Raw genomic sequence first — 17822 nt, forward strand, 5'->3', positions numbered from 1 at the left:
ATAGGAATTCTCTCCAGTATGAGGACACTTGTAATTGATTAAATACGAAGAAGTGGTAGGTCTTTTCCCACGTATATCTCACACAAAAGGCTTCTCTCCAGTGTGAGTTCTAAAATGAATAGTCAGTTTTGAGAAAGTAGCAAAGGCTTTCCCACATTTGTCACATTTAAAAGGTTTCTCTGCACTGTATTTATATGGACTATAAAGCCTGAGGATCAACTGAAGGCTTTCCCACATTCCTTACATTCCTAAGGTTTCTCTTCTGTGTGAGTTCACTTGTGACTATTAAGGCCCACAATATAATTAAAGCCTTTCTCATATTCCTTGCTTTTATAGGGTTTCTGTCCAGTGTGAGTACACTTGTGAATGATTAACTACGAAGAACTTATAAATCTTCTTTCACATGTATTACACTCAAATGCTGCTCTCTACTGTGAATTCTCAAATGATTACTGAGATTTGAGGAAGCAGCAAAGGCTTTCCCACAAGTGTCACACTGAAAAGGCTTCTCTCCAGTGTGAGTATTTATGTGGCTAGTAAGGCCCGAGGATTGACTGAAGCCTTTCCCACATTCCTTACATTCATAGGGTTTCTCTCCAGTATGAGTACGCTTGTGAACGATTAAGTATGAAGAAGAGGTAAATCTCTTCCCACATATATCACACTCAAAAGGCTTCTCTCCAGTGTGAGTTCTAAAATGTCTAGTCAGTTTTGAGGAAGTAGAAAAGGCTTTCTCACATTTGTCACATTTAAAAAACTTCTCTCCAGTGTGAGTTTTTATGTGGCGAGCAAGGCCTGAAGATTTACTGAAGTCTTTCCCACATTCCTTACATTCATAGGGTTTCTCTCCAGTGTGAGTTCGCTTGTGACACTTAAGGTACATAAAACAACTAAAATCTTTCCCACACTCCTTGCATTTATAAGGTTTCTCTCCAGTGTGAGCACGCTTGTGAATGATTAAGTACCAAGACCTGGTAAATCTCTTCCCACATATATTACACTCCAAAGGCTTCTCTCCAAGGTGAGTTCTAAAATGGCCAGTCAGTTCTGAGAAAGTAGCAAAGGCTTTCCCACATTTGTCACATTTAAAAGACTTTGCTCCATTGTGAGTTCTCATATGGACAATGAGGCCTGAGTATTGAATGAAGGCTTTCCCACATTCCTTACATTCATAGAATTTTTCTCCATTGTGAGTTCTTGTTTGCGCCTGAAGGTAAGATTGAATAACAAAGGCCTTCCCACCATCACTGCATTCAAAGGCTTTCTCCTGCATGCCAGTTTTCCAGTACACAACATCTGGGGTCAGGCTGATGGCTTTTCCCCACTGATTAAACATGGAAATTTTCTCTCCAGTAGAGGTTTTCCTGTACGGAGGAAGGAAATATTTTCCATACTGATTATCCTCATGAGTATTCTCTCCATTTTGAGTTATCTTGTGTGTCCTTAGGCATGAACGTTCACTGAAGACTTTCCCACATGGCTCAGAACCATTGAGTTCATACCCATTGTGTATTCTTTCCTGTTGATGAATAAATGAATGATAATCAAAGATTTCTCAAATACATTAATTTATCCCACCCATCTCAAAGTAGAAACACTATCACAATGATGATGATTTTTAACATTTCCATTACGTTCATATACTTCCTACCCTGTTCATTTCCTTGAACTTGAATGATTGAATCCTTCTGCCAGAATGATATGCTATCTACTCTAGTCTTAAAAGATTCCTGTGCAGTTTCATGGAATGTTTAAAACCTCAACGGTAAGTTACATAAGTGTGAACGAGTCCTTGTGGGAATTCTGAGGCAACAACTTTCAAGCTAGGTTTAAAATAGTCCCAAATTAAACATATTCAAAATACCTCTCCTGAACCACTGCTCTCTCTTGGACGAATGCCACTCTTCCCAAATATCTATCACTTGTGCACACGTTCTATCTGATGAAAATCCCAATCTGTTCTAAATGTGGAAAATAAGAAATATCTCTTTTCAAACTTACCATTTCTATCCTATTGGATGCTTTTTCCCAAAAAATATTCTGCTGAATTGCTGAGTCTTTGGTTTTAAGTTGAGTTTCCCATTCTAAAATAAAAAAAATAATAAAACATGTGGAATTTACACAAAGAAATGTACATTAAAGGCGTTACAAACAATAAGGTTCATTTGTATTATTTCTAAGTTAAACATACTAAATGAAAGGCAAGACATGAGAGGAGTTTCGCTGTGTCAAAAATTTTGCAATGATAAAGATGTGTATTCAAAAATTCAATAGTTAATTAAGATGATTCTATGAAAATTAAATACAATGGGGAAAACAGACAGAATATTATCAGGGCAAGAAAGTAGGAAATCTGTGGACAAACAACATAAAAAATGATTAAATTAAAACAGACACAGAACAAGTTTTTTTTCTGAGCGTATGGGAAATTCTAAGTAAATGTAAAGTATATATGAGAAGCTAATGATATCCCAAAGCATCAGAAACCAATGACCTCAGCCTTCAAGAGAAAGTACATCTTAAAGTTTCCTCACTGTAATTCCAAATATAAGGAAATTTTTATTGACCAGGGAAGTTCTTCACAATGACTCACCTTGGAAGACTCCTGTCTCCACTGTACTCAACTCTTCTTCTTGTTCCAACCAAGAGACTAGATTCGGTTTGAACAACTGATAGTCTGTTTACAGGAAAAGACATATTAATGGAAAAGCCCTCTGCAAAAGATGATAAATATTGCCATAAATCAACTCCTATATTTCTAATGAATGCAGTAACATTATTTCAAAAGAGATAAAAATGCAAATATGCTCTTTCTGTTTATCAAGGAGATTGATTGTCTCTGGCCTCTGAAACCCATGTTCAGATATATACATATATTAAAAAGTATTAAGACTTTTATTGATACAGGAAATAAAGCAAATGCAAAAAGAAATGTTCATTCTCATGGAGAAATCACCACAACAGTGGCTGTCAAACATTGTTGTCAATCCGAACCATGTCTACTGTTTTCATTAAAAGAGATGTCTGGGCATACTACTAGAGTTTCATTCACTATGTCAAAGGTGGAGTCTGAGAATGCACATTTCTAATAGAGTGATGGGGATGGTGTTAGTCCTAGAACCACAATTTTACAGAAAGCACACGAGGTTAAAACCCATTAGCGCAGAGACTAGTATCTCTTAGATTCCATTATGTGCAGATTTCATGTCACCAATATTGGAACACAGAAAATACATCATATATATTCGGTTCCATAAGAGGCTATAGGAATGATGGCAGCCTTACCTACTGTGTTCAGGTTCTTGTAGTTCTCCAGCATCACATCTCTGTATAGATTTTTCTGAGTTGGCTCCAGTAAAGTCCACTCCTCTCGGGTGAAGTGCACAGCCACATCAGCGAAGGTAACTGAGTCCTAACCACACACAAGCTGGCTTCAGTAAAATAACATCTCCACCAATGTTCACTAGGGAATGAAGATGGCAGACCCAATGGTAACAGAGGGTTTCAAAGTCTGTCATCATCTCCCTCAGAGTGCCATGGCCCTAGGTATTCTCTCTATCTACACTCACTCACGGCTGGCTTTAATGGAATCTCTAAGGCATGAACTTAGCTTATCGCAACTAGACTAAAAGCTCTTCTCATCTTAATTCCCTCTGGCAGCACAGTCTTAAGCAAACCACAGAAACTTGAAGAAGCCCATGAATGAATGAATAAATTCTTTAAGAAATGCACTTTCCTCTTCTTTACCATGACAGAGCAAGCACCAAAACAAAAAAATATGCTGTTGCCATCGTGAAACACCAGTAGAAGGTAATTATTAAAATACTGAGATTATTTACATGAACCAACATGAGGAGCTACACTTTGGGTGGGAATTCAACAGAGACTCAGTCCTTGAATGGCTTGGCCTCCCTAAGAAGCCTTGGAGACACAGGTCTACCTAGAAAGAAATGTGTCTATCCAGTGGATGCGACATGTCATTTTGTAGAAGGATACACCTTTTAATTACCTGAGAAAAATTTGTCACACCTTCTAATTACCTGAGAAAAATTTGTCAAACACTCAGTCTCCATCCTTTCTGCCTCTATCTTTTCCTTGGAAAGGCAGAAAGGGTCCTTAGGAAGAAGACCTAGAAGAAAAGAAAGAAAGCATGAGGACCCAGAGATGACCATAATTCCCACATTCACAGGCCCGGAATTCGTTCTATTCTACCTTGAAATTCTCAAATATCCCTGCATGTTAAAAAATCTCACACAAATGCACACTACTGCCATCAAATGTCACAGAAGTCCTGTCTCACCTAGAGTCACAAACAGAAATTGTGAGTCATGCTGCCCATCAGGAAAAACATAATTGTTTCATTTTACAAGGATGGAAACTTCAGCCCTAGGTAACGTGACTCTTCATTTGTCAAGGTAATAAAACTGATGAATGAGATTATGCCACCACTCTACCTAATGCACATATATCAGGAAGCTGACAAACAGAACAGCATTCTCTGGCCCACTTAAGCTTCTCCTAGACAAACCAGCAGCATGACTGCTCAGGTCCAGACTAAAGGACTCTGTGTACTTTGAAATGTGAACCTAAAAGCTATTAAAACAGTATGCTCTATACCAAGAATATAAGTAACATCAATTGCCATTTACTGAGGACCCTCTGTACCAGATGTCTCACTGGAATCTTATACCTCACTTATATATTTGGAACAACTTGAGTATTGGAACCTAGTCTTTCATCTGTAAATTTTCTGTTTTCTGAACACAAAGCAAGTATGTCTGATAAAAATTTAGTGTGCAGCGAATTTAGAACTCTTCAAATGTACAAAATAATGTAAAATCTCACAATGTTTTTATAGTACTTACATGCTTAAGTAAATATTTTTCATTACATACATTATCTACACATTCTACTGGACAGCACTGGCCAAGATTCCTGCTGGGCATTTGAAGGGAATAAAAATGATGTATTTTACTTGGTCAACATTCTTGAGCTTTCTTGACAGATACTGTAGAAGTTTGAAGCTCTGGGCCTTGTTTTAAGTGCTTATTTGCTGCCTTATTCTTTTATTCTCATAGTAAATAATGAAGAATTTATGTCCCTGTACTAGGCACTCAGTGAAGAGCAGTAACTTACAAAGAAAATGTCCCAGGCATTAAAGATCCAACATTCTCACTGAACAATATGGACAATAAAGTAATTATTGGCATACCAATTCATAACTGATATGAGAAAAAAAAATCAACCAGGTGAGAAAATAAAGGGTTTCCTACACACACACAAACAGAAAACACGTGTATTCTACTGGTTCCTGAATAAGAAAATGGAAGAAAAGGGAAATACTCATTACGTCTTCCACATCTGACACTAAAAGATTAAAAAAGTATGGCAATGTTTTTACAAAAGAACTCAGAACACATTAAAGTATAACAATAATCAAAGTGACCAGTCTAGTAGTGATGTTGTTGGAGGGTATGAACTAAGTTAATGAAGTACATGAAAAGGTTAGTGGTTTTGTGTGTAACCAAGGGGAAGGAGTATTTGTGGTTAGAGATGCACGACACGAGGTCATGGTGGAAAACTGGAGGGGTGTAGTAGGAAAAGGCCCTGGGTGGAGAGTGATCCTCTTCCCAGGGGGTCAAGGAGCTGATTGACATGAATCACCTATCTCCTGATGAAGGTAGTAATTTTCACTAATTTTTAGAACAGCACAGACAGGAGTAACTTCTATCAGATTTCCCCAGAGGCATGGCAGTGGAGAGATGTATGTTTTGGCAGACAGCAGGGAGCATACTAGGATCATGAGCTAAGCAGCAGGCTCAGAAACATTATAGGATCTGTAATGTGAAAGGAAGAAAAGCAAAAATATCCTGAGTCTCATTTGTGTCTTAGGTGAGGGAGTACAAGAGCATCATGAACTGGGTGAAGTCTTCTCCAGTGGCAAGTTCTTGGGCTGGGGTAATGTCATCTGAAGTGGTCATCACCAATAATGACCTTCTGGGCCAGGGTGATGTCGTCTAGGACGTGGGACTGGGATATCATCTGAGAAATGATACCCCATTCAGGTTGATGTCGGTCTCAGTGTTTGCCATGTTTGATTCAAACAGTGACGTGTGGAGGGTTTGGGCCTCTGGATTGAAAATCAATGAAATCACCCAAAGCAGTAGGCATAAGACCAACAGGCAACAGAATAGTCTGCACCTGTACTTAACAGGCTTTTTGTGTTCGTTTTTTTTTTGAAAGTTTAGCTTCAAATAGGTCCCATATCAGATGAGCAGCTGCCTGGCCCATAAGACACTTTATGGTTGATGGGCCCCAGGAGAGTATGCACCCTTCATCTGGCCTCCAGCTCTCATGAGATTGAAAACTTATAAAGACAGGTTAAGGCTAAGGGCAGGATAGACACCCACGCAGGGGTCCATTGGTCAAATTGGAGTTTTAAAAGAAGTTATTTGAGGAGATCATTATGTCTCCCAGTTAAACTAGCTGTCTGGGATCTGTCAGGGACGTGAAAGTTTTATTGAACGCTTTTTCTAAGTGCCTAGTATTGTGTATTTTGAGAAGTGAGATGTGTGCCTTGGTTACTATTGGTAATGTGTATAATTCCAAAGGGAATAAGGAATGTCTTGACAAGGCCTAGTATTGTGGCCTCAGCATATGTAGATACATGTGTAATTTTGACTTAGAATTTGAGTATCTATGAGGCAAGAGATTCCTAGAGTTCTTGACCCTGAATGGATAACTTTTAGGTAATGGTCCAACACTTCATAATAAATGTGAAGATGGGGCCAGGGCATTGAGAGCCAAGATCACTGCCTGCAGTCTGGACAAGTGTATTATTTTTTGGATTCCTGTTTTTTATTAGGGGCATCCTGGGTAAGAGATGGAAAGTGGTAACATTCCACTGTGCTCCATCATGTATGATGGTTAGCATCACCATCCACATTGTCCACAAATTCTCATTGCTGTTTACTCAGTTAATCCCAAAGGGTTCCCCAGGTAACCAAAGGAGAGATTACTTATTTACTTGTTATGCAAAACACAGAACAACCAAAATTGGGTTGTTCAATGGAGGAGTGGAGACAACCACCTCTTTATTAATTAGGTTTGTATAATAAGTTTTAAACTTTGATGGCCCTGTTTTAATGTACATTGGGACATAATAATTATTTTAACAAGGGGTCCCTGGGGCCGGCCCCGTGGCTTGGTGGTTGGGTGAGCGCGCTCCACTGCTGGCGACCCGGGTTCGGATCCCGGGCTCGCACCGACGCGCTGCTTCTCCGGCCATGCTGAGGCCGTGTCCCACATACAGCAACTAGAAGGATGTGCAGCTGTGACACACAACTATCTACTGGGGCTTTGGGGGGAAAAAATAAATAAATAAAATCTTTAAAAAAAAAAAAAAAAAAAAAAAAAAAAAACAAGGGGTCCCTGGACATCTTGTCTTATCAAGAGAATTAGTAAGTGCCAAAGACTTACCTTAACTTAAATTTATTATTGTGTCAGGGCATCTATGCCCAAGATGGGCTATTTTAGGGAAATGGGTACTTTGACTACGGGAAATTGAAGCAAAACTACAATTAAACTGAGGCACACCTATCTTTCCTCTACTTTATTTGTAGTTGCTTTTTAAAAATTATGAGGGAGTATAATGTTTAAATGCAGTGAGATCCCCAGGTATATAACCGTACTTTGAGTCCCAGTATTAAGTCTATGAAGATTTCTCAATGAATGCATTTTAGCAAATGTTAAAGTTAATTTAGAAGTTATGTTGTAGAGGCACAAAAGTCAGAGGGTTAGGGAACCTGAATGGCTATAATTAACAAGACAAAAAATAAGTCTTGGAGAGGAAGTAGACAAAAGGGAACCCTCATACACTGCTGGAGGGACTGTAAACTGGTGCAGCCACTATGGAAAACAGTATGCAGATTTCTCAAAAAATTAAAAATAGAAATACCATATGATCCAGCTATTCCACTACTGTGTATTTATCCAAAAAACATGAAATCACTAATTCAAAAAGATACAGACACATCGATGTTCACTGCAGCATTATTCACAATAGCCAAGACTTGGAAGCAACTTAACTGCTCATCAATGGATAAATGGATATAGGAAATGTGGTATATATACAACAGAGTACTTAGCCTTAAAAAAGACAAAATCTTGTCATTTGCAAGTACATGGATGGACCTTGACGGTATCATGCTAAGTGAAATGAGTCAGATGGAAAGACAATCACTGTATGACTTCACTTATATGTAGAAGATAAACAACAAATGCATACACTTGGAGAACAGACTGGTGGTTACCAGAGGGAAAGGGGGTGGGCGAGAGCAAAAGGAGTAAGGGGCACATGTGTAAAGCGATGGATGGCAACTAGACTTCTGGTGGTGTACACGATGCAGTCTGTAGAAAATTCGAAATATAATGATGTCAATCTGAAAGGGATACATTATAAACTAATGTGACCGTAATTTAAAAAAACAGAATAACTTTAATAAATCAAACAGAGCAGAGAGCAAATGTTGATCTACAAAATGGTTTTTGAATGGCATCAACCACTGAAAGTTCCACTGTTCATTATCTTTGAACCAACATCCCCGTCACAACCCCACAGTCCTTATTCTACAGTTCAGAAGACTAAAACCCAGAAACACATATGGTCACAAAACCATGTGTCTAGCCTCACAGTATAACTGTCTTTACTACTAGAGTTTTCAAACTGGGGGTCCTTGTGCTAAGTACGGGCACCAATGTCTTTAGTCAGTTAAGTGCCTACATGTTTTAACTTTCCTTTCATTTTCTAATTGAGGTATGATTAATGTACACAAATACACACATCTTAAGCATTTGCTGGATGAGTTCTGAAAACTGGATACACTTGTAGTAAAAACCAACCAAAAACAAGATACAGAACATAGTTATCTCCCTAAAAAGGCTTCTTGCTCTTTCCAGTCCATTCTTTCGCCCTTGCTCCCAGACAAGCAATTTTTGAGTTCAGTCAGTTACTAGATACACTATTCTGTATATATACATTAAGCAGTTCACATAGCATTTCCACAGTATACCTCAACTGATTTTTCTTCTGTTGTTTAGTTTAACAATATGGGCAAAATACATTAAAATCTCCCACTAGAATTGTGGATTTGTCCAATTCTTCTAATTCTGTGAAACAAAGTTCTATATATTTGCAACAATTATTGAGTGGATATACCTTTAAATTTTTGGAGAAACCACGTTTTTTCCCTTTTTACTGAGGAAAATTCACCCTGAGCCAACACCCATCACCAATCTTCCTTTTTTTTTTGCTTGAGGAAGATTAGCCCTGAGCTACCAACTGCGCCAATCTTCCTCTATTTTGTATGTGGGTCGCTGCCACAGCATGGCTGATGAGGGGTGCAGGTCCACGCCCAGGATCTGGGCCCACAAACCCAGGCCACCGAAGCCGAGCCCACCAAACTTAATCATTATGCCAAGGGACCAGCATCGATAAACAACCTTTTACCATAATGACCTCTGTGGCTACATTACTGCTTTTTGACACTGTCTGACATTAGGATCAGCTTCTTTTAGAGAGATTTTTTTGCATAACTGGCTAGCATTATGTCTGTTATGGATACCAATGTTTACCAGTACAAAGAGTGGCACAGAACCTGGCTCACTGAAGGCACCCAGTGGTTGGTGATCAACCAATAACATAGATCCTTCATACCGCTGTTCAAGTATACCTAGATTATAACTCAATAGCTGTTCATAATACAATATACATCAGTTTTCAGAAATATATTTACTCTAAGATTGTAAAGTGGAAGGAACACTGTCTTCTTCCGTGCACTCATCTATCAGCTTCGTTTTCTCTGCATACCAGTCAGTTGTTTCCCACAGCCTCCTTATATGGATGCTTAGTACTCCACGTCTTGCAAGCACAGTGGTACCCAATTCCCTCTCTCAATCTACCCACCACTCATGACTTGTCTGCATCTAGAGGGTGGCTTACTGCCTGCACAGTGACTGTTGACTGCCTCTGGTTCCGACAACCAGGCAAACTTCTTCAGTACCCAGTGGACTGCCATGATACCTTCTCCAACAAGGTCTGAAGTCCAGCGTTGGGGAGAGGGTCCCCCTACAAGTTTGGCTTTCCTTAGGGACTCTCCATCAACTCTAGGATGTTACAATTCTCCTTACATCTTTAAATTACACTTCTCTGGTTTAAATCAAAGTGTGATTGCTGTCTCCTGATTTCTTGCAGACTCATACATAACTGAGACGAACAACGATCCCTGCGGACAAATGAGTAAAGAGGAGATTTGGGGAGACATTTAGTCAACCCTTAGGACCTGAGCCATGAGCTGAGTTCCTTGCCAATAGGAAAGACATTCACAGAATCACAGAATCTGCACATCCTCACCAACTTTGTCTTCAGAATCTTCATCAATTGTTTCACTATGGCACAGCTAGCTCATTGGGACACCCAAGTGGCAAACAGAGAGGGTAACATGGATATTACCAAGACACATGGAGCCTTCAGTTCTTTCTGGCAATCTGTATTGTCAGCAGAGCCTTCTGGTCCTTTACCTGTGGAGGGATTCTAACCCCCAAGATGCGTCAGTGTCTTAAAATATCAAACAGGATGGGTTAATCTGGATGGTCAATCAGGGAATCAGAGGCCTAATCTGGGTAGGAGAAGCAATCTCAAGTGGACTACAAAACCACTATGTTTATTAACATAAACATTTGCTAAGACTGATGATAGCACAAGTGAATTACTGATTCTGATTAATTCCTTGAATGAATTTGCTATTGATAAAACTAAAACACATTCATGCTTTCTCCTATTTTCTCTAGGTTCACATCATCTGAACAGATGTCACTTATTTTTCCTGTCACGTATTGACTGAAGATTAGAATCTTCCTTCAGCATTTTCTCCAAAAAAATACAAGGTGTCCACTGTCAAATCTGGGAGCAACCCTTAATACACTCCCCTCTCTCCTCCTAGAAATGAAATCAACCAAATACAGAATGCTTTCCCCATCTCCTTCTCCCATCCCTTCCAACATGCCTAACTCCTATGCCTTTTCCATTTATGACTTAAATATTTATCAACTCTCCTACCTTCACCTATTCCAATATAGAGAGAAAATAATCCCATCCACTACTTTAGCTCCAGAACCCTAATCAATTGGTAATAGTATATTTATTTTCTTGGAAAGATGTATGCCTCCTCCAACAGTTTACAAGTGTCCTAAGAACAGCCCTTGGTTAAAATTTTTCACTAAGCACTAATTAAGCCTTCAAACATTCACTAAGTAGGGGTATGACCTCCAGTAAATGAATATATGAAGTTTCAAAATGCCTGGATTCTTTCATTTTTACCTGCTACAAAACTCTTAAGTCATTTCCTTCTCCATAGCAATCATTCACATCCAGGTACCATGATCATGTCTTAAAACTTATTCATCATAAGATTCTATTCGGATTCCACACATTCATGCTTCTGTTTGCTGAAGTTCATTCCCAAAGCAGGCGTTAGTGGGTTCTATTTAAGTTGTAAATGGATTCAAGTCTCTCTCCTGCTAAAACATTTCAGAAGTTTCCACGGACTTACAGTATTCTCCAGAGCACCTCATTCCCCTGGTCTTGGCCCTGCTCTCCACTCCATCTCCCACCACTCCGTCTGTTCTGCTTCTGCCAACACTCTTTCCTCAGGTTAAGAAATACACCAAGATCTCAACTATGCTGGATTTTGTTCATCAAGTTCCCTTCACCTGAAATGTTCTCACCCACTCTACAAATCCTCACAACAGCTCAAAGACCTGACTAGGTCAATCCTACTCAGGCTTTGCTTCACAACTTAAATCTCAATCCCTCTCAACACATATTAGCACCTCATGTTAAGCCATTCTGATGTCCATATCACAACCTTGCCACTATTCATTTAAGATTTGTATTCTCAAATACACTGGAAGCCCCATAGTGGCAGTACTATTTCCAATTTGATGGCCTTTGATTCCTTGTCACTGCACTGTTCCTAGCTTATGAAATGAATTCAATGACCATTTGTGGATTCTCAGGCAATTGCCCTTCCACACAAAAATGTCACAGTATTGTATGCACAAATAAAAGGACCAAAAAAATGGAATCAAAACATAAAAATCAAAGAAGACTCATACAAAATGTCTGCACACAATATAATATAAACTAAAACACAGTATTTTTGAAAAAGTATTTTTGTATTTTTACTCAGAATAACAGTCTATAGGATATACTTTTTGAAAACGAGTGAAGATAAAACTGAAATTTGTTCTTCATCATTTCTCCATCATTTTTAGACATGTCTTTAAAAAGCTGATTCAGAAACTATACATGGCACAAAACCTACAGAATGAAATTTATACTATCCAGCAAAGGTAAATGTTTATTTGCCCTTTGATTAGAAAACTAACCTGAGAAACTTATCCTGAAAATATACCCCCACAAACAGAAGTTTACTCACTGTAGGTGAGTAACAGGTGCTAAAACAATTGTTAGAAAGCTTCCTGGGGGCAACATATTCTGAGTACCAAAATATCACCCCACATATGACTTGTTTTATTCACAAGGAAAAGTCTACCTTTAAAACAGAGGGCTCTGCTGATCCCTACCTAAACAAGTAATCAAAGTGGGCAACACTAAATGAGGGATGGCATAAATTTCTGTCTTCCCTGTGGAATACAATTTGATATACACATGACTTACAAAATATTTTGAAATGATCTTTTGAAGCCTCTACACACACCAGGAGTTGGCAAAATTTGGTCACAGGCCTGTTTGTGTAAATAAAGCTTTGCTGGTACACAGTTATGCCCATTTGTTTACTTAGGTCTATAGCTAAAGTGGGCAACACTAAATGAGGGATGGCATAAATTTCTGTCTTCCCTGTGGAATACAATTTGATATACACATGACTTACAAAATATTTTGAAATGATCTTTTGAAGCCTCTACACACACCAGGAGTTGGCAAAATTTGGTCACAGGCCTGTTTGTGTAAATAAAGCTTTGCTGGTACACAGTTATGCCCATTTGTTTACTTAGGTCTATAGCTGCTTGCCCACTACAAAGGTAGAGCTGAGTAATTCTGACACCCTATGCAAAGCATCAAGTACTTACTATCTGGACCTTTTCAGACAAAAATTTTGCTCACCTCTCCTTTGGACCCATTTACCAGTTGGCAGAAAATATAAGAAATTGAGGAAACATTTTAACACACTATAAAAATAAAATCAGAAACATCACACTATATGACTTTCCAAAAGAACACTTGCGCCTTTTCTAAAAGTCAACATAATGGGACAAATAATATCAACTGATCTATTAGAAAGCCTAAAAGAAATAAACAACTGGCATATATAAATCCTGATAGCCTCCTAGATACAAAAACATTTTTTGGAACAAAGTGGAGAAGTTGAGTTTTTACAAAGAGTAAGATATGAGATGACATCATTATCTTTGATTTTCTTGGGTGGAATAATAGCATTATGGTTTTAGTAGGATAACGTCCTTGTCTTTGGGAGATGCACTATCAATTATTTAAAGGTCAAGTATCACGAATGCAATTTATTTTTAACTTACTCTCAAATTGTTCGCCATAAAATGTATTTATTTATCTATGGAGAGAGTAAACATGCAAAATGCTACAAATGGTGAATTGTCTATAAAAAACACTCATTGTACTGGATGTTCACATTTTCTATACATTTATGACTTTACGAAAGAAAAATATGAAAGAAAAACACGCTTAGTGCAAACTCCTGTCAACAGAAAACACCATTTCTAGAACTAGTGTCACCAAGTCTCCATCTTTTTCTCCCCGAGGCCCCTGTTTTGAAGTCCTGTTGGGATGTACGGGCCTAGGAAGTTCAGATGACAAGACAGCTGAGTATTCTTGCTTTTCTTTAGAAGAAAGACTTCTGGTCCACATACGTTTATATTTATATACAGAAATATGCAAAACCTTGACATCTGTGAAATGTGAAACAAAACGGAGTCCTTTATGTCTAAGGGCTTCAAAATGGCGCTGGGGAGCCATTAAGGAAACGGGGGTCACGCGAGTCCTCGTGGAGCAGAACAGGAACTCTGAACTGAGGACCCTGGAGAAACCTGCAGCCCCTCCCAGTGACGGACTTCTGCCTCCCACCAGCTGCCTCAGCGATGAACTACGTTTAGCCAAGAGGAGCTTCCCGCCGCCAACGCCAATTAACATTCTGTGTAACGCAAACCCCCTTCTTTAAAAGCCCCTTTTCCTCCCTAGCGGACACTATGGGGGTTTCTACCTGAATCTCTGCTCCCGGAATTGCAGTTCCACGAGCCCCAAATAAACGCCTCTCTGCCTCTCATACTGGCCCTTTACTTTTAGGTTTACACACCTGAGAAACTATCTTCCCTTTCGCCTTTAGGTAATGTTCAAAAATAAAGAACAAGCAAAGGTTAAGACAAATTCTCAGACGACACATTCGTTCGCAGAGGAAAAGCAGAAGAGGCCCCTGAGCCAACTTTCCCCCGGACTCACGGGAACACGACGGGGTCGCCAGGGCCGTGAGAACCGGAGCGCGCGGGGCCTGACCAACGGGACTCGAGCAGCGGAAATTCTTTTCCTTCTGGAGAAAAGTCCCGAGGTTACTTCGGAGGCTTCTGAACAGGGGAGCCCAGCGGACGAAAACCCCCCGCACACGCGCCCTTCCCGCCCCGGCTCCGCGCGGGGACAGCGGCCGGGCGGACGCGAGCGGAGGGGCCCGGCCTCTCTAAGGAGGCCCCTCGGGGTCCCGGTCACACCTGTCCTTTACCGCCCTCCTGCCCCCCCCGGGCGCTCCCTGCACGCGGGCCTCACCAGGGACGGGGTCACGGAAAGATGACCAACATCACGGCTCTACGAGGCGCCAGTTACAGCAACAAATGCACCACGCGCACCGGTGACGCAACTTCCGCTTCCTGCCTCAGGCCGTAAAGGGCGGGGCTCCATGGCGCCGGCTGCCAATCACCTTTGACCATTTCAGGCAGCGAAATTGCGTGGGTGCGGATGGCCCCGCCCGGGGGCGGGGGGCTCAAATAGGCCCAGCGGGCCAGGTAGAGGGTGGAAGCAGGCCTGTGGGACGGGGGCGGGGCCCAACCCCGGGTGCGGGGTTGGGGGCAAGACCTGGCCCAGCCCGGGGTTTAGATGTCGGAAGGGAGAGGGGCGGGGAACTCAGGCCGCCGGGTGCTCGTCAGAAGCTTCTCCTGTCCTCGCCTTCCTGGAGCCCTGTCCTTGATTATTCAGTAATAAGATGCCGGCCACGCCGTGAGATGATCTATCTTCTCCGTGCAATCAATCCCGTATTTAACCTTTATTTCCCCTTATTTGCTTTATTTACGTTGGACACCACCCTAAACGCTGATCATTGATTCCTTTGTGTTTTCACCGTAACGACATTTTCTGTAACTTTTGTTTTTTGTAATTCAAATATGTATTTCTGTTTTAATTTTCCCATCTTACCATAGGGTCCAGGGCTTCCCATACTGAATTTTCAAATCCCACTGATACCAAGCATTCTTAACTCAGGAACGGTTCTAATTATTCTCTAGTAATCAAGTTAGTTGTGGGTTTCAGTGGGTGGCCTTTGTAAAGTTAATAAAGGTCATTTAAATCCTGATATACCAGCACATTTTACCAAGAATTGTTCAGGTGCATTATTAAATGTCTTATGAATCTATGGAATTGATAACTGTTTTGCTACAGCAGTCTTTCATCTGTTGCTTACAAAGTATTTAACATTTATGTAGCCAAGAAAGTCTTTAAAAAATAATTTCTGGGTTTCCGGCCTTGCCTTAAAAATTCACTTCAAACTCTAGATTACAGATTTCCTAATTTACTTCTAAAATTTTTTATTTTTAATCACATTTTAATCTTGAATCCTCACACAGTGTATTTTGGCATGTGGTGTGGGGTAGTGCATACAATTAATTTTCCTCCAGTAAGGTGCTCAGTTGTTGTATCATTTATTGATAAACTATCCTGACCTACTGATTTCAAATTCCACCTTAATTAAACCATATATTCCTATATATACCAGTACCACTTTCTAGACTCTTCTGTGCCAGTCATATTTACTTATGCCCATAGCACACTTTTTCAGTTGCAATAGTTTTATATTTTCATATTTAGTGGTAAAAATATAATGGTACCTAATGTTTGTTTCATCTTACTGCTCTAGGTGGTTCAGAGACATTAAATTTTTTATGCTGTTAGTGATTTTGCTACTCTCATGATTTTCTCTTTGGTTCGTGTTTTGGAACAGCTATATTCAAAAATAATTCACATGCCATACAATTTCTCCGTTTAAAAAGATACCACTCAATGTTTTTTAGTATGTTCAGAGTCATGCAACCATCACAATTTTATAACCTTTTCATTACTCCAAAAGCATGCTCTAGCTGTCATACCCACGTTTTCTTACTCCTTTAAAATCTAAGCTGCCATGAGTCTAGTCTGTCTGTATATATTTGCGTTTTCTAGACATTTCATGTAAATGAGATCATACACACTTTTGCCAACGGTTTTTTTTTGCTTACTATGCTTTTCAAGATTCATATGTGTTGTAGCATATGCCATTCCTTTTTATTGCTGAATGATATTCCAGTGTATGGATATAATGCACTTTATTTATCTATTGATCAGTTGATGGATATTTGGGTTGTTTCCACTTTGTGGATACTATGAGTAATGCTGCTATGAAAATTTACGTGTATCAATTTCTGCAGACATATTTTCATTTATCTTGGGTCTCGTATCAGTCAGAGTTCTCCAGAGGAAAATAACATATGGCCCTGGACCATATTGTAAGATCAGGAAGATCATTTATACACATACAAAAATACCATGAAATTCATAAAAATCTATATATCTAATGAAATTTACTATGGAAGTGACTCAAGAGTATGGAGGCTGAAAAGTCCCCTGATCTGTTTGCAGTTGCAGACAGAACGCAAGACAAAACTTGCCCAGTGATTGTCTCATCTACAGCTCATTACTCAATGTTTGTGCCTGCTATCATACAGGCTTTTAAGGATTAAAGAAATCCTTCATCAAGTCCCCTTTACTGTTTCATAGCAGAAACTCCGCCACATGAGGCTTTATTAGAGAGAACAAAACAGCAAGAGAAGATGGAGTGCCAGGTCTCTGCAGCTGATGTGAATGTCCTAGAGAGTCACGTGGAAAAACTGATTAAAAATCAAATCATATAAAAGATTTTTTTCTGCCGATAAGCATGCAATAAAAAAATCACAAAAGGTGACAAAAAAAATCTGGAGACCGGAAACCCCGTGGTGCAGTTTACACGCCTGAAAGCCAGAGAGACATTGCATAGATTCCAGTTCAGGTCTCAAGGCCTGAGAGCCAGGAGCACCGAAAGCACAGAAACATTATCCCAGTGCAAGAGTGAGGCAGAGAAAGAGAATTCAACTTTCCTCCATCTTTTTGTCCTATTCAAGCCCTAAGTCGGATTGGATAATGCCCACCCACATTGGAGAGGGCAATCTGCTTTACTCAGTCTACTGATTCAAATGCTACTCTCCTTGCAAAGCACCCTCATGGTTGTACCCAGAAATAATACATTACCAGATATCTAGACTTTCGGTGATGCAGTCAAGTTGACACACAAAATTAACTATCACAGGTATACACCTAGGATTAGCATTGCTGGGACATATAACAACTATGTTTAACGTTTAGAAGAACTACCAGACTGTTTCCCAAAGTGGCCGCATCATTTAAAATCCCACTGATATCCTCAATGTATGAGGGTTCC

The 17822-nt window shown here is 39.8% G+C and overlaps 1 protein-coding gene across 1 annotated transcript; it reads right to left on the reverse strand.

Annotated features, from left to right (window-relative positions):
- Positions 1-236: 236 nt before the first annotated feature.
- Positions 237-14948, reverse strand: LOC147912137 (uncharacterized). Its single transcript, XM_087425526.1, has 7 exons — positions 14870-14948; positions 14552-14639; positions 4041-4129; positions 3286-3412; positions 2594-2677; positions 2002-2084; positions 237-1519 (listed from the first exon to the last, which is right to left on the reverse strand). The coding sequence occupies exons 3-7, from the start codon at positions 4071-4073 to the stop codon at positions 386-388; spliced, it is 1461 nt and encodes a 486-aa protein (XP_087281652.1). The 5' UTR covers positions 4074-4129; positions 14552-14639; positions 14870-14948; the 3' UTR covers positions 237-385.
- Between the last annotated feature and the right edge of the window lie 2874 nt (positions 14949-17822).

The sequence above is a fragment of the Ceratotherium simum genome, chromosome 39 (genome assembly GCF_057802395.1).
Source record: "Ceratotherium simum simum isolate JZ-2026a chromosome 39, ASM5780239v1, whole genome shotgun sequence".
NCBI lineage: Eukaryota > Metazoa > Chordata > Mammalia > Perissodactyla > Rhinocerotidae > Ceratotherium > Ceratotherium simum.

What these genes read in the sequence shown, in the direction of transcription:
- LOC147912137 (XM_087425526.1), bottom strand. Translation starts at nt 4,073, where the DNA reads ATGGAGACTGAGTGTTTGACAAATTTTTCTCAG. An exon ending in GTTTGACAAATTTTTCTCAG is followed by an intron (nt 3,413 to 4,040) that starts GTAATTAGAAGG and finishes GTGTGTGGTTAG; the next exon opens with GACTCAGTTACCTTCGCTGA. An exon ending in GGAGACAGGAGTCTTCCAAG is followed by an intron (nt 2,085 to 2,593) that starts GTGAGTCATTGT and finishes TTTTTATTTTAG; the next exon opens with AATGGGAAACTCAACTTAAA.